The sequence below is a fragment of the Balaenoptera borealis genome (assembly GCF_965194805.1).
Source record: "Balaenoptera borealis genome assembly, chromosome: 3".
Taxonomy (NCBI): Eukaryota; Metazoa; Chordata; class Mammalia; order Artiodactyla; family Balaenopteridae; genus Balaenoptera; species Balaenoptera borealis.
Window position 1 is genome coordinate 174,917,851 of NC_138866.1, and position 13,383 is coordinate 174,931,233.

Here is a 13,383-nt window from a genome sequence, read left to right on the forward strand (position 1 = left end):
TAACTCAAAACTCCCAAGTATCCTGTTGATACAGTCTTTCTGTTATAAAGTTCCGATCAGATATTCTACCCTCTTGGTTCCGTGAGACACTTTTGCGGCTGACTTAACCAGAGGTTTTATCACGGTAGAGAAATGGTCTAGTGACTGTCATATCTCATCTCTGGGCCGGATCTGTCTCAGCCAAGCACAGGCTCCTGTCTACTGCCAGGCTGCCGTCCGGGCAGGATGCTGAGAGTTTGGTGCTCCAGGGAATGGTGCTTCAAATTCCTTCCATGGCCTTTAAAGAGTTAATGCCATCGTTCCTACTACCACTTAGGCACTGGAAAAATGGCCCATCCTGTGCTCGTAAATGAAGCCAAACAGCTTTAGCCTGCCAAGCCGCCATATTTCTCGCATGTGCCGGGGCAATGCAGCACGCAAGTTCAAAGCCACAGAGCAGCTATTTGAGCAAGGTGTTGGTTCCAAACTGTCCTGCCACACGTGACCTGCAGGGAACCAGAATCTGTTCTTGACAGGTGTTCATAAGCATCACCTGCTGCGTAATTCCTGAGATTGTTCCTTCATGACATCTGCTTCAAGGTAGCCTAGAGTCTAGGAAACAATTGCCTCAGAGATTGAAAAGCCTTCTGAGGGCCGGGGAGCTAGGAGATGGGGAAGGACTCAGATCTACTACAGAACTTTTCTTTCTCCTATTTTAAGTGGTGTGTGTGTGTGTGTGTGTGAGTTCATAACAAGGAAACAAAAGACAAGTACCAATTGGAAGCCAGTGAATACAGTTCACAACCACTCGACTAGCCATGGAATTAAAGGAAACGAATGATTTATCTTTAGCATCTTTAGCATCTTGCTTTCAGTCATGTTATAGCATTTTAATTTAATGCCCTTTCTCGATTTATAGGCATCAAATTTAGCAGCCTCTGATGTTTTACTTTCCTATTGCTGCTGGAACAAATTACTACAAACTTCACGGCTTAAAACAACATGAATTAATTATCCTGCCGTTCTGGAGGTCAGAAATCTGCAGTGGGTCAGGCAGGGCTGTGTTCCTTCTGGATATTGTAGGAGAGAATCCATTTCCTTGCCTTTCCAGTTTCTAGAGGCTGCTTGCCTGCCTTGGGTCAGGGCCACTTCTTCCATCTTCAAAACCAGCAGCAGCAGGTCTTCCAATACCCCCGCCCCCATCTCTGACCTCTGCTTCCATCTCCTTCGCTGGCCCTGATTCTCCTGTCTCCCTCTTTCTCTTGTGATTATACCCTGGTAACACAGGATAATCTTTCATCTCAGGATCCTTCATCACATCTTCAAAGTCCCATTTGCCATGTAAGGTAACATAGTCACAGGTTTAAGGGATTAGGATGTGGACATCTTTGGGCAGGGGGACACATCATGTATTCTACCAAGCCTAGGTCCCCACCATGAGACAGCTCTCATTTCTCAGCTTCTCCAAGGGTAGAAAAACATAAGGTAATTTGTCTTCCAATTACGATTTCCCTAAAGTGGATTTGGATCCCTAAATAGTTACATGTTACTGTATTCTCAGACTAAAAAGCCCAGGTGATCTTATATTGGCATCTTCTTCCTTTGGTTTCCGTGCTGTTTCCACATCCTGAAATGCGGTTGACTGATCAGCAAGTTCCTTGTGCTCTCTGATTTCTGCACGAGTTTCTTGGGCTCAAGTTGGATGTAAGTTCACTCAATGTTGCTCAGAAAGTCCAGGTCATGTGATCTGAGGATAATTTTGCTCTGCCTTTGTTCCTTGATATTGTCAACTTCAATCTCTTTCTCCATTTTGCAAGAAAAGAAAGGTGATTCAGAAAGAAATGACTACAGCAACCATTCGATTCTCCCGCCTCCTTCTGGTATTTCTATCTGTGCCCATAATTACGGAAGAACATTTGAAAATTATGAACCTAAAGTATGAATCGTTTCTAACTCAAAGATTTTGACAGATGAACTATCCTTCCAATGTACAAGACCTTATATCTGATTGCTATGGACCATTTCCAACTTCTAATAGACACAAGTTCATCTGATTCAACAACAACCTTGTGAGCCCGGCAGAACAGAGATTGTTCTCAGCATTTTTTTTTAAATGAAGAGGCTGCAGTTAGCTAGGTAGGTAGAGCCAGGATTAAGCAGATTTCCTGACTCCTAGACCAGTGAGGGCCCTGCCCCAGCTACCAGTGCAGAAACCAGATTAAAAGATACAGCGACAGAGTTTTGTAAACCACAGATCATCAATTGCTTTAACATTTTATACCTTCCTGAGTCAGATTTCCACCAAGAGCTTTTTTCTTTACGTGAAGGTGATGCTAAACTGTTCCTTCTCCATGCCCCACCAAAAAAAAAAAAAAATCCTCCTTGATACCCATAGGTTGGGCTGGGAAGGGCTTTTAGAGCTTGATTTAAAGAACTCCCATGTCTCCTGGAGCACTTGATCCCAACCATTCTGGACAGGTGAGCCCTTAAAAGTGAGTCCTGCCTTGCAGCTCCAAGTTGAGAGGTAGCACAACCCCCGTGTCTAGTTGCTGCTGGGCTCCAGACCTCAGGACCATTCCAGCCTATGCATCCTTTAGTACCGCTCCTTCTACCTTCAGGCCAGGCCAGATCTTTCCTTAGTCTTTTCGGATTTCACAGTCACTGCCCCCACCTGCCCCAGATCTTCCCAGGCTAAAGAAAGAAAATTGCCAAGTCAGTTCTCAAATGCCTTTTCTCCAGGCCTGTTTCCATCTCTGCATGGAGGTTTCCTTCCTGAATCCCTTGACCTGCAGGGAGAAGGGTGATGGGGGGCTTCTGTGTGGATCCTGTGGGGAAAGGGGAGGCCAATGGCCAAGGCAGGAGCTGCTTCGGTTACGGTCTCTCTTTATGCTCTTGGAGAGTTTCCAAGGCCCAAGGCTTTTGGAGAATCAAATGAGAGCCTTAAAAAACACTTCCCTCAGCGCCTGGGACATAGGGAGCTCTACATAAATATTAGGTGACTTGAAAACAACAACAACACCTTGTTTTATGGATGAAGAAGCCAAGCCCCAGAGGTGGAAGATGTTTTGCCCAAGGTTTCGTGTCCAGTCAATGGCAGCATCAGCTCTAGAGCCTCAGTTTGCCAACAGTCCCAACACTGCTGTTTCAACTCCTAGGCTGGCTGACCTGATCGCCACTCTAGCTGGCTGTTCTACATTCACTTGAAGCATCTTTTCTCAAATCCTGTTTTCTTCATGTTGGTTATTCTCATGCTAATACAATTTCCTGATCTATTGAACCAGGTCCAGTTACTGCCCTTTCTTCTGTTATGAGCACAGAGTTTATAACTAGACGTGGTTAGCGCCATAGTGATGAAAATGGGGTTGAGAAACTGTCATCCTCCAGCACCCAGCCAGAAACTTCACATGTTCAGAAAGCAAAGGGTCATCTTTTGTTTTCTAGGTGACACTTCACTCTGTCTCTGCCACATCCCACAAAGCTACCCATCACTTTTCCAGCCACCAAAACAGACTAGAACTTTCCCTAGCTGATAAGCAGGGCAAGCTGGGTTTGTTTTTTCAAATCAAACCGTTTTCTTGAAATTCGCATAGGGACTAAATCAAACAAATAGTATTGCGATGAAGAACAGAAGAACATAAATCACTGAGTTGAAACAAGAGATAGCGTTTATGAGTTAGGAGCTCCAAGATGATTCTCCTCCAAAATGTAGAATCACAAAATTGGAAGGGATCTTAAAGATTATCTGGTTCAATACTCATCCTTTGCTGGAATCTCATCAAACTCAGCAATAGAAGAGCTTGGCAAAAATTAATCTGATGACTTTTAGGTCCTTTCTTGAAAGGAGGTTTAGAGGAAAGCTAAGATCCCAGCTCAGTAATCCACATCTCTCTCTCTCTCTCTAAATCTTCTGAAAGCCCCAACCATGAGCTTAATTCCAAATTCCTCTTATTTCCTTGTGTGACACAAGCTCTTCCAGAAATAACTTCACTGAAACAGCATAATCGCATCTAGGAAAAATGTTCCTTAGAATCACAACAGACACTGGGATCTTTCAGGCAAATCACCATAACTAAGTCATTCCACTCTTAACACACCAGGCTCAGCTTGGGTCCATGGCTCCTGGAACCCATCACCAGTGTTCTGCTGAGGCCCCTCGTGACCTCAGCCCACTTCCATGGGGAGGCGATTCTCATAATTTGCTTTAGAAAGATGTTTTCATATAACCACACTTTTTGAGAGGGTTTCAATTCCAAAAAATAGACGTCCTTTCTGTTAAAAACAAAAGCAAAAAACAAATGGTGACCCAGGCAGCTCGGAAAAAGCTCCCATGTCATGCTTCTCATTAGAAACACTGACCGAACTTTCAGTAAGTGAACTAGTGAACCAGATTCACTTCACCCCTGGCACCCCGTCCTCCGCCTCTGCGTTCCTCCCTCCTTTTCCTTGTAGGGTCCTCATCACCCCTGTGTCATCTTCTCCTCTACCCAATCCCATCAAAACCTACTCTTAGGAAAGAACCTGAGAGCCATGTATATGATTGTAAAATCTAAGTGTTGCCTCTCCTGGGGGTATTTTCACTGCAATAGGAGACAAAGGAATGAGGAGACATTCTCAAAGAGCAGGCATTGTACTGTCAGAGAAGAGACAAATAAGAAGAGGACGTCACCCCTCCAAGTGCCCCTGAGGTCACATTCCTCATCGGGTGGGTGATTCTCCCTTGCTCCAAGTGCCAGGTCAGGAGTTACTGGATAGACCTATTTTTCTTCAGGTTAGTGGATGAAGCCCATAAGCGTTGGAATGGACTAGAAATGATGATAGGCCCTGCTCTGCCACTTTCCAGGACGTGACTTTAGATTACCTACTTCATTTCTTCCTCATCTGTAAAACAGGGATTATAATACCCAGCTCATGTAGTTGTTGGGAAGATGAAGTGAGATAATACAGTACTTGGCCTTTAGTAAACACTCCGCAAATGGCAGCTAACACTGCCCTTGTAACCAGCCAGCCACTGGCGTCCCGATGGGTAGAGAGCTGAACGTCTCCAGGAGGCAAGATGAAGGCATATCTGGGGCCAGTTATTTTCTTAAGATGGATAATGGCCCCTCTCCCAAAATACGAAGCAATGCCCAAGGATTCACAGCTTTGGGAGAGTTTGGATTCTCCATTGTTAACTTGTATGATTTTGAGATTTTTTTACATGCTCAATATGGCATATGTTTATTTTAAGGCATAAAGTGAATTAACATGTAATTTAAATTTAATTTTGTTTAATTAATTAACAAAATTCTGCTCAAGGTACCCAGAGAGACCTGAGGATGGCATCACATTAGGCTGGAGAATTGGAAGGGCCACAACTTTGTGAGCATCTATTGATGCTGGGCGACCTGTAGGTCCTTCCCATGCAGTAGCTACACTTGTCACACCAACTCTCACACCAACAAGAGAGGGATTCATCCTTGCAGCTGAGCAAACAGTGGTTCAGAATGAGAGAATAACTTGACTAACTAGAGCCAGGTCATTTTATCTCAAATGACCTTTTGCTTTTTAAAAAAAAATTTTTAAATTGAAGTATAGTTGATTTACAATGTTGTGTTAATTTCTCCTCTACAGCAAAGCGATTCAGTTATATATATAATCTTTTTCATATTATTTTCCATTATGGTTTATCACAAGATATTGAATATAGTTCCCTGTGCTATACAGTAGGACCTTGTTGTTTATTCATTCTATATATAATAGTTTGCATCTACTAATTCCTAAGTCCCAATCCATCCCTCCCCACCTCCGCCTCCTTGGTAACCACAAATCTGTTCTCTATGTCTGTGAGTCTGTTTCTGTATCATAGATAAGTTCATTTGTGTCATATTTTAGATTCCACATATAAGTGATACCATACGGTATCTGTCTTTCTCTGTCTGACTTACCTCACTTAGTGTGATAATCTCTAGGTCCACCCATGTTGCTGCAGGTGGCATTATTTCATTTTTTTTTAATGGCTAATGTTCCATTGTTTTTATGTACCACATCTTCTTTATCCATTCATCTGTTGATGGACATTTAGGTTGTTTCCATGCCAAATGACCTCTTTCCACTACACATTTTCATTTCACTCTTCTCAGGATCCTGAAATCATGGAAATAATTGCTTTCATGTGACTGCATACATGCTTAGTGCTGGTGTTCATGTTTGTCACCACACATGCCCGTTGGGTCTACTTAATCCTGATACCCACCATTCCTTTCTTTTAAAATATACTTAGGGCACAAACTCACAGTGGGGTAACTTTAAACTATAGCTTTGAGGGCAAATAATAAGGTAGCAGCTTCACAGAAATGCCTTGTGTGCAGAGCCATATCACCTCTGACTCACATGGGTCTCTAAGAACGTGGCGGGCAATCCCCTGCCCTCCAAATCACGATCATTAGAAATGAATGAGGCGGTCTCCCAGAGTACAGGCTTCTTTGTACGTCAGATGCTTTCAAAAGCAGGATGCCCTTTTCGACCATTTGATGAGCAGAAGCAAGAACAAGAGCTACCAGTTTCTCTGAGACAGTATAGGAGGCAAACTAGGGGGTGTTGGGAAGGGGTGTGGAGAAGTAGGAGGACAGGGAAAGACTATTGGTCCAGTCATCGATGATGGGGGAAGGGGCTCCAGGGTATGGGGAGGGGTTAAAGGAACAGATTCCGGCTCTTTCATAGGTTGGACTTCAAGATTTCCTTGCTGGGCATCTGTGATGTGTAACGATGCGTAATCCATCCACCTGTGTTCTGTGTTCCTACACACACGTGCCATTCACTCCACCCACAAAGGAAAGGCTGTTGGTAGAAAAGGATCAAATCCAAGGATGATCGATAGACCTCAGAGCTAAGAGGTAAAGCTTTGATAGACTGTCAGAAGAGTTAGGAGCTGAGTATTCCAGCCTAGTGTGTCCTTTTTCTTTGTTTGAAGTCTTTGAGTTGCTTCTTTTTTTCCCCCAAGCAGCTTGTCTGGTTAGAAGGGCCTACAACTGCTTCCTGCTTGGGAAGGACCCCGTGGGAGGCTGTCTGGGGTGGGTGCCAAGAAGACCTCTGGACATGCTTTTATTTTATTTTATTTTTGTTGTTGTTGTTTCAACGATTACCCTTTATTATAATTATCACTATTATAAGTGAATATGCAAATATCCATAGAACAATTTCTTTTAAAAAAATTTTTATTGGAGTATAGTTGATTTACAATCTTGTGTTAGTTTCAGGTGTACAGCAAAGTGAATCAGTTATACATATACATATCACCACTTGGATGTGCTTTTAGAATAGGCCATAGATAAGAGGCATCGGGGTCCATTTAGCCCACCATCATCTGGCCCCAATCACCAAAGCCACACGTCAACATTGTGGCCAGAGATTTATGGCAGCAAATAGTGGATATTTCCCTGAACTTGTTCTCTGCGCACATGGTCAAATTCAACAGATGCTTGTTAACTATTTCAACGAAGTCTTTGCCCTCGTGCAGCCTATCCTAGTAGGGGAAAGACAGTAGACTAATAAATATCTACTCTCATGTCAGGTGGTGACAAGAGAGTGGCATGGTAATGGGCTATTTTGCAACATGGTCGTGAAAGGTGTCTGTGGAGGTGATCTACAGCAGAGACCTGCATCAGATGAGGCAGGGAGCCATATGCATAGATGAGGGAAGGGTTTTCCAAGAAATGGAACAGCAAGTAAAGAGGTCCAGAGGCAAGAACAAATTTAGCAAGCTCAAGATGAGGTAGGGGCGATAGCTGGCTACTGAGGGCTGTCTTGATCATTTTTGTGTCCCCGGAGCCTCATACGCTTTCCCTGAAACCCTGCGGCCCACAAGGCAGCTGAAGCTGAGCCTCGGTTAAATATCTGGATGTGACCAACAATGGCTTGAAAGAATTAAGGCGGCTTTCTAAACTGCTTATCTCAATTGTAATAGAGGAGGAGAAACCGGCATGGCAAGAGACTCGAAATGCTTTGTCTCAGAGCTTTCTACCATTCCTCTTACTCTCCCACCATCCCTAAAGATAGGAGACATTTATTGTCCCCATTAAAGAAGAAAGATCCCTAGGCATATTCTCCAGTCTTGGGGATGGGTGGGAGGGGCTCTCATTCTCACGCCTTCTTACTCTGGATAATCTCATCCCACTCAAGCCCCAAAAGGTTGCTTCTTTTAAAATTACAATTATTCTATAACTGTAAAATCCCATATTTAATTGCACCCAGTTAAAATATCAGCTGAATTATGTAGCCCGTATCTAGATTACTTGCGATATTTTTTAAAATATGGAGAAATTAATCTTCAACCTTGAGTTTTTCATTTAGTGTAAAATAAAAATCATATGGGTTTTAACGTCTGTTACCCTTGTTTAGAAATATGATTTAGTCCTAAGTAACCACTAGATTCTATCAGGGGTCTATGTTATTTTTCCAGAATCAGGGTGGGGGGAGGGGGCTCTTCGTTAACTCATCCCCCAGCCATTCCATTGATGAACAACTGATCATGACAAGAGCCCCGATGATTTGGGGATGCAACAGAATCCTTGTAGCTTCCAATTTGTGTTCATGGTTTTACCTTCTGAAGTTACCCAGAGCATCTACCCCCATCCTGGCACAGCCCTTCAGATGTGAACCCGCCATGCCACGTGTCCCTAACTCCCTCTGCTTGTGACCAAGCATCCTCTGAGCTCTCTAGATACCTGGTTCCCAGGGTCCTCAGCCTCCAGGACGCTGCCCTCTGCTCTGATCTATCAACAAGTGGTTCCATTAAACATGGTGCCAAGGAGTAAGAATGATTCTCCTCGCGTGTTCTCACCAGCACAGGGAGTCCTGCCATTTAAGCTGTCTTCATGGTTTCTTCGTCACTAGGAAGTGTCTTTTTTTTTCCACTCAAGTGCCTTCTCTCTTAGGTCCCTGGCTATTTATGGATAACATTTAGCTATTTCCCTGCTCCCTCTCCTGAAAATGTAACCAAACTCACTGTTTGGTACCTAATTTTCTTTTTCATTCCTTTGTTCCCCATCTTGAAGCTTCCTGTTCCAGCATGTGTTTTTCCTTTAAATGTGCGGCATTTGGGATGGTGATCCATTATCCTAGGTAATTGCTCCTCATTTGAGAATCCCCATTCTTCTTCATTAAAGACCAGACAAGACTACTTCCTCGCATTGACTGGGTACACCAGATCTCTTACTTACCCCCGGGGGGCCATTTAGCTGTTTAGTGCTGTCAGAAGTTCAGGAAGGAAAAAAACAGAAACAAAACCAATGAATCACCGAAGTCATAATTAGTAAAAGTTTATGGTACACACGTTACCAAATCCAAGCTCAGTCTGCCTGCTGCACGACAGGCCAATAATTGGGAGACAAGGTGTTGAGGCAAGGAATAGCGACTTCATTCAGAAAGACAGGTGTCTGAGAAGATGGCAGACTAGCATCCCAGAACACCAACTTATTGGGGTCTGGATGCCAGTTTCTTTTATAGAACAGAGAGGGGGAGGAGGTGAGGAAGTAAAGTAATAAGGCCATAAGTCTTGCAAAATATCTCCTGGCTTGGCCAGCATTGGGGAGGGGATGTGTTAATTTCTTCTTTTCTGTAGCCTTTCACAGGTGGGCAGGGTCAGAATGTCTCCCTGTGAGCTGAACGAAGGCACTTTAGTTTAACATTCAGGCAGAGGGGCAGGGTTCCTGAGGCAGGCCATTATGTATGCTTACAGTTATAGATAACATCCTTTTACTGATTACAGTAACAAAAGCAACGAAAAGCAAAGGTTGAAGTAAAAGAAACAGATCCAACATGGAGTCAGATTTTGCTCTTCCCTGTTACACACATACCGAAAAGACAGTTTGCAAACCATGAGCACTCCAGCCAAAACGTGGAAGGAGACTCAGAGGTAGATTTTACAAAGCAGCTTATATAACGTGGAGGCAGTGACTGCTGATTCTTCCCAGTGATTGGTTGCAACATTAGAATTTTCTTAAATGAAAGGGAATTGGTTAGTGGTTCCCTCATATGAATCGGGGAGAACAATTTAAGTCTCACGATTTTCAGAGGCGTTAAGTGAGAAGTGACCCAGGTCAAGTGAGCCTCACTTGTCTTGCAAAATCAGCTAAATTAAGCTTTGCTTCTCTGACTAAACTGGTTTTGTCTGCTCAGGGAATTTTCAAGTCTCCGTTTGTGTTTGATTTTAACAGTGCTTACGCGCTCATTCACTGAGGGGCCTAATTTGGGTAGTGCATGCTTGCTCAGTGGGGCAGCTGGCACCTCGATTCTGTGCCCTCCTGGCAGAAACAGACTTAGTGCTGTTTTCCCCTGAGGAGCTTCTTTCTGGGGTGGCCCAGGGATCCAGTAACTATGTAAGAGAGAACACTTTTTTTTTTTGGTGGAGGAGTCATGTATCTTTCCAATTAAGCTTTCCTAGTTCCCAGGTGTCTTCCTAAGGATTCTCCATGTTGTCTTCCTAAGGTTGTAAAATGAGACTAATGATCCTTTCCCATCTCTACTCTTAGCTACACGGGGCTTTTAGAGCTCCTCTGTTCAGTGCCTCATTTATTGGTTTATAGTATTGGCTGCTGTTATAAATGTGATTTCTTCTTGCTTACTAGCCACACCCCCTAGAAATATGCATGTTAACAGTTCCTAGGCTGCATATTTAAGAACTCAGAGGAGCCATTGACATATATACACTATTGCTACTATGTATAAAATAGATAACTAATGAGAACCTACTGTATAGCACAGGGAACTCTACTCAGTGCTCTGTGGTGACCTAAATGGGAAGGAAATCCAAAAAAGAGGGGATATATGTGTACGTGTAGCTGATTTACTTTGCTGTACAGCAGAAACTCACACAGCATTGTAAAGCAACTATACTCCAATAAAAATTAATTTAAAAAAAGAAAAAGAATTCAGAGTCGAAAGCAGGCATTCGAGGAGAGTACACTCTGGAGCCATCATTTAAAATTGCAGTCAGCAGCCCTTTGGTGATGTAAATTGAGGAAGCAGTTCTCCTTTTGGACAGCTTAATGATCTGTAGTTAATAGTAAGAGGCTGCTCACAGATGCAGTACAGCTGGGCTAGGTTAGCCCCTCTCCACTCTCCAGATTGCACAGTGATTACAGCCACCGAGATTTGGATCCTTCCCTGGAATCAATAACCAAAATCACAAACAAAGATTCAGTGGTGGCCTGTCAGGGTGGCCTTTCTGAAGGCGCTGTTTGCCAAGCCAGTGACTTATGCCTCCTTCCTGATCACACCCTGGGCTGGACAGTCATCTCCAAAACAGACAGCCCCTCCAATGAGTCTGGGATGGAGAGTGCTGGATTTCAGGCCAGCTTCTCTTACTTGAGTGCACAGTTTCACTGAACTCGAAAGAAACTGAATGTAATCTCTGGGTAGCAAAATATAAGTCTGGGAGCCATACAACACACAGCTGCTGTTGCTGTGTTCTTATGCCTTGTATGTGAGACTGGCGTAGGTTACTGTGTGCTGGGGTAACAGGTTCTTTAATAATTTCCAGGGTCTTGTTATCTTCATGCAAAAGCCCGAGCGAATTCAACAACAACATAAAACCAACCAACCCCCTTCAAAAAAGGGCAAAGACTTGTATAGACATTTCTCCAAAGAAGATGTACAAATGGCCAATAAGCACATGAAAAGATGCACAACATCACTAATGATTAGAGAAATACAAAGCAAAATCATAATGAAGTAGCACCCCACACCCATTTGAATGACTATTATTGAAAAACGGAAAACAACAACCATTGACAAGGGTATGGAGAAATTGGCACAGTTGTGCACTGTGGGTGAGAAAGTAAAATGGTGCAGCTTTATGGAAAACCATAGAGCAGTTCCTCAAAAACAGAATTACCATATGATCCAGCAATTCCACTTCTGGGTATATATACCCAAAAGAATTAAAAGCAAGGCTCGAGGAGATATTTGTACATCCATGTTCATAGCAGCATTATTCACAATGGCCAAAAGGTAGAAGCAACCCAGGTGTCCACTGATGCATGAATGAAAAAACAGATTGCTGTGTATACATGAAATGAATATGATTGAGCATTAAGAAGGAAGGAAATTCCGAGACATGCTACAACATGGATGAACCTTGAGGACATATGCTCATGAAATAAGCCAGTCACAGGAAAATAATTATTGTATGGTTCCACTTACATGAGGTACTAAAGTAGTCAAATTCATAGAGATAGAAAGTAGAATGCTAGTCACCAGGGGCTGGGGATGGAGGAATGGGGAGTTGTTGTTTAATGGATACAGAGTTTCAGTTTTGCAAGATGATCAAGAGTTAAGGAGATAGATGGTAGTGATGATCGCACAACAATGTGAATGTACTCAATGCCGCTGAGCTGTACACTTAAAACGGTTAAGATGGTAAATTCTGTGTTATGTGAATTTCACCACAATTGAAAAAAAAGTTTAAGTGAAGGATGCCATCTTCTCTCAGCAATCCAGGCTTTGGAGGGACAGATTGAAAAGAAAAGAACAGCCAAGGGAATGGATCTTGACTTTGTATGGGACTGATTATTGATACAAATGTACTTTCTTTTACAGAGCCATTTTTCTCTCAAGAAGGGAGCTGCAGCCTTGGGCATTGGAACAGACAGTGTGATTCTGATTAAATGTGATGAAAGGTGAGCATGAATCTGCAACCCTTGTTGGTTAGCAGTTTACAAATTCTACACATACATCTTAAAAGGACTAAAGTCCGAAAACAGGCAATGACTGTAGAACAGCAAACCTGCCTCCATCCCAGCTGCTGGCCTTTGCTGTTTCCTTTTCACTCTTGCTTGGAGTCCTGGGACATTGTTCCTCCATGCCACTAACGCATTCACAGCCCTTGATCGAATCAGAACCTTTGTTAAATCAATCAAGATATTCTTCACCAAGAAGGCGCAGAAGGACATTCGTCACCTGGGCACTTGAGCAACAACCAGCAGGTTGAGAACTGATTTATGGAGGTGTCATCATTCCAGGCACCATAGATTGTGTGAACTTGATGGAGTGATTACAGGAGGGGGGACAGTTTAGGGAGCAAGAGGTAAATAATGCCCCCAGCAACTCATCAGCTCAGTGCCTGAGCCAAAGAGCTCTCTTAGGAAAAATCTGTCTTAATTGGCACCCAAACTTTGTAGGTACTCTGGAAAAAAGTAGAGGGGAGGTTAAAATATTAATATAAGAAAATACATTTAGTCTTTAAAGGATGGAGTAAGAAATTCCACTAAATTAAAAGGATGCCGCTCATCTCACCATTTATTTATTCATATATATTTATTAGACAGACATTTATGACTGCTCCCCATGTCACCAGGCTCTAGAATAGCATAAGGTGTAATCCCAGTTCCCTGACTGTGTACGGCCTAAGTGGGGAGATGTAGCAAC

The 13,383-nt window shown here is 43.1% G+C and overlaps 1 protein-coding gene across 4 annotated transcripts in view; it reads left to right on the top strand.

Moving 5' to 3' along the window:
• The window catches only part of GAD2 (glutamate decarboxylase 2), an 81,391-nt gene that overhangs the window by 12,280 nt on the left and 55,728 nt on the right, over positions 1 to 13,383 (top strand). For all 4 annotated transcript variants that reach the window (XM_082385453.1, XM_082385451.1, XM_082385452.1 and 1 more), the window contains exon 8: positions 12,556 to 12,635. In XM_082385453.1, coding sequence (XP_082241579.1) covers positions 12,556 to 12,635 — 80 coding nt within the window. The remainder of the gene's footprint in view (positions 1 to 12,555; positions 12,636 to 13,383) is intronic.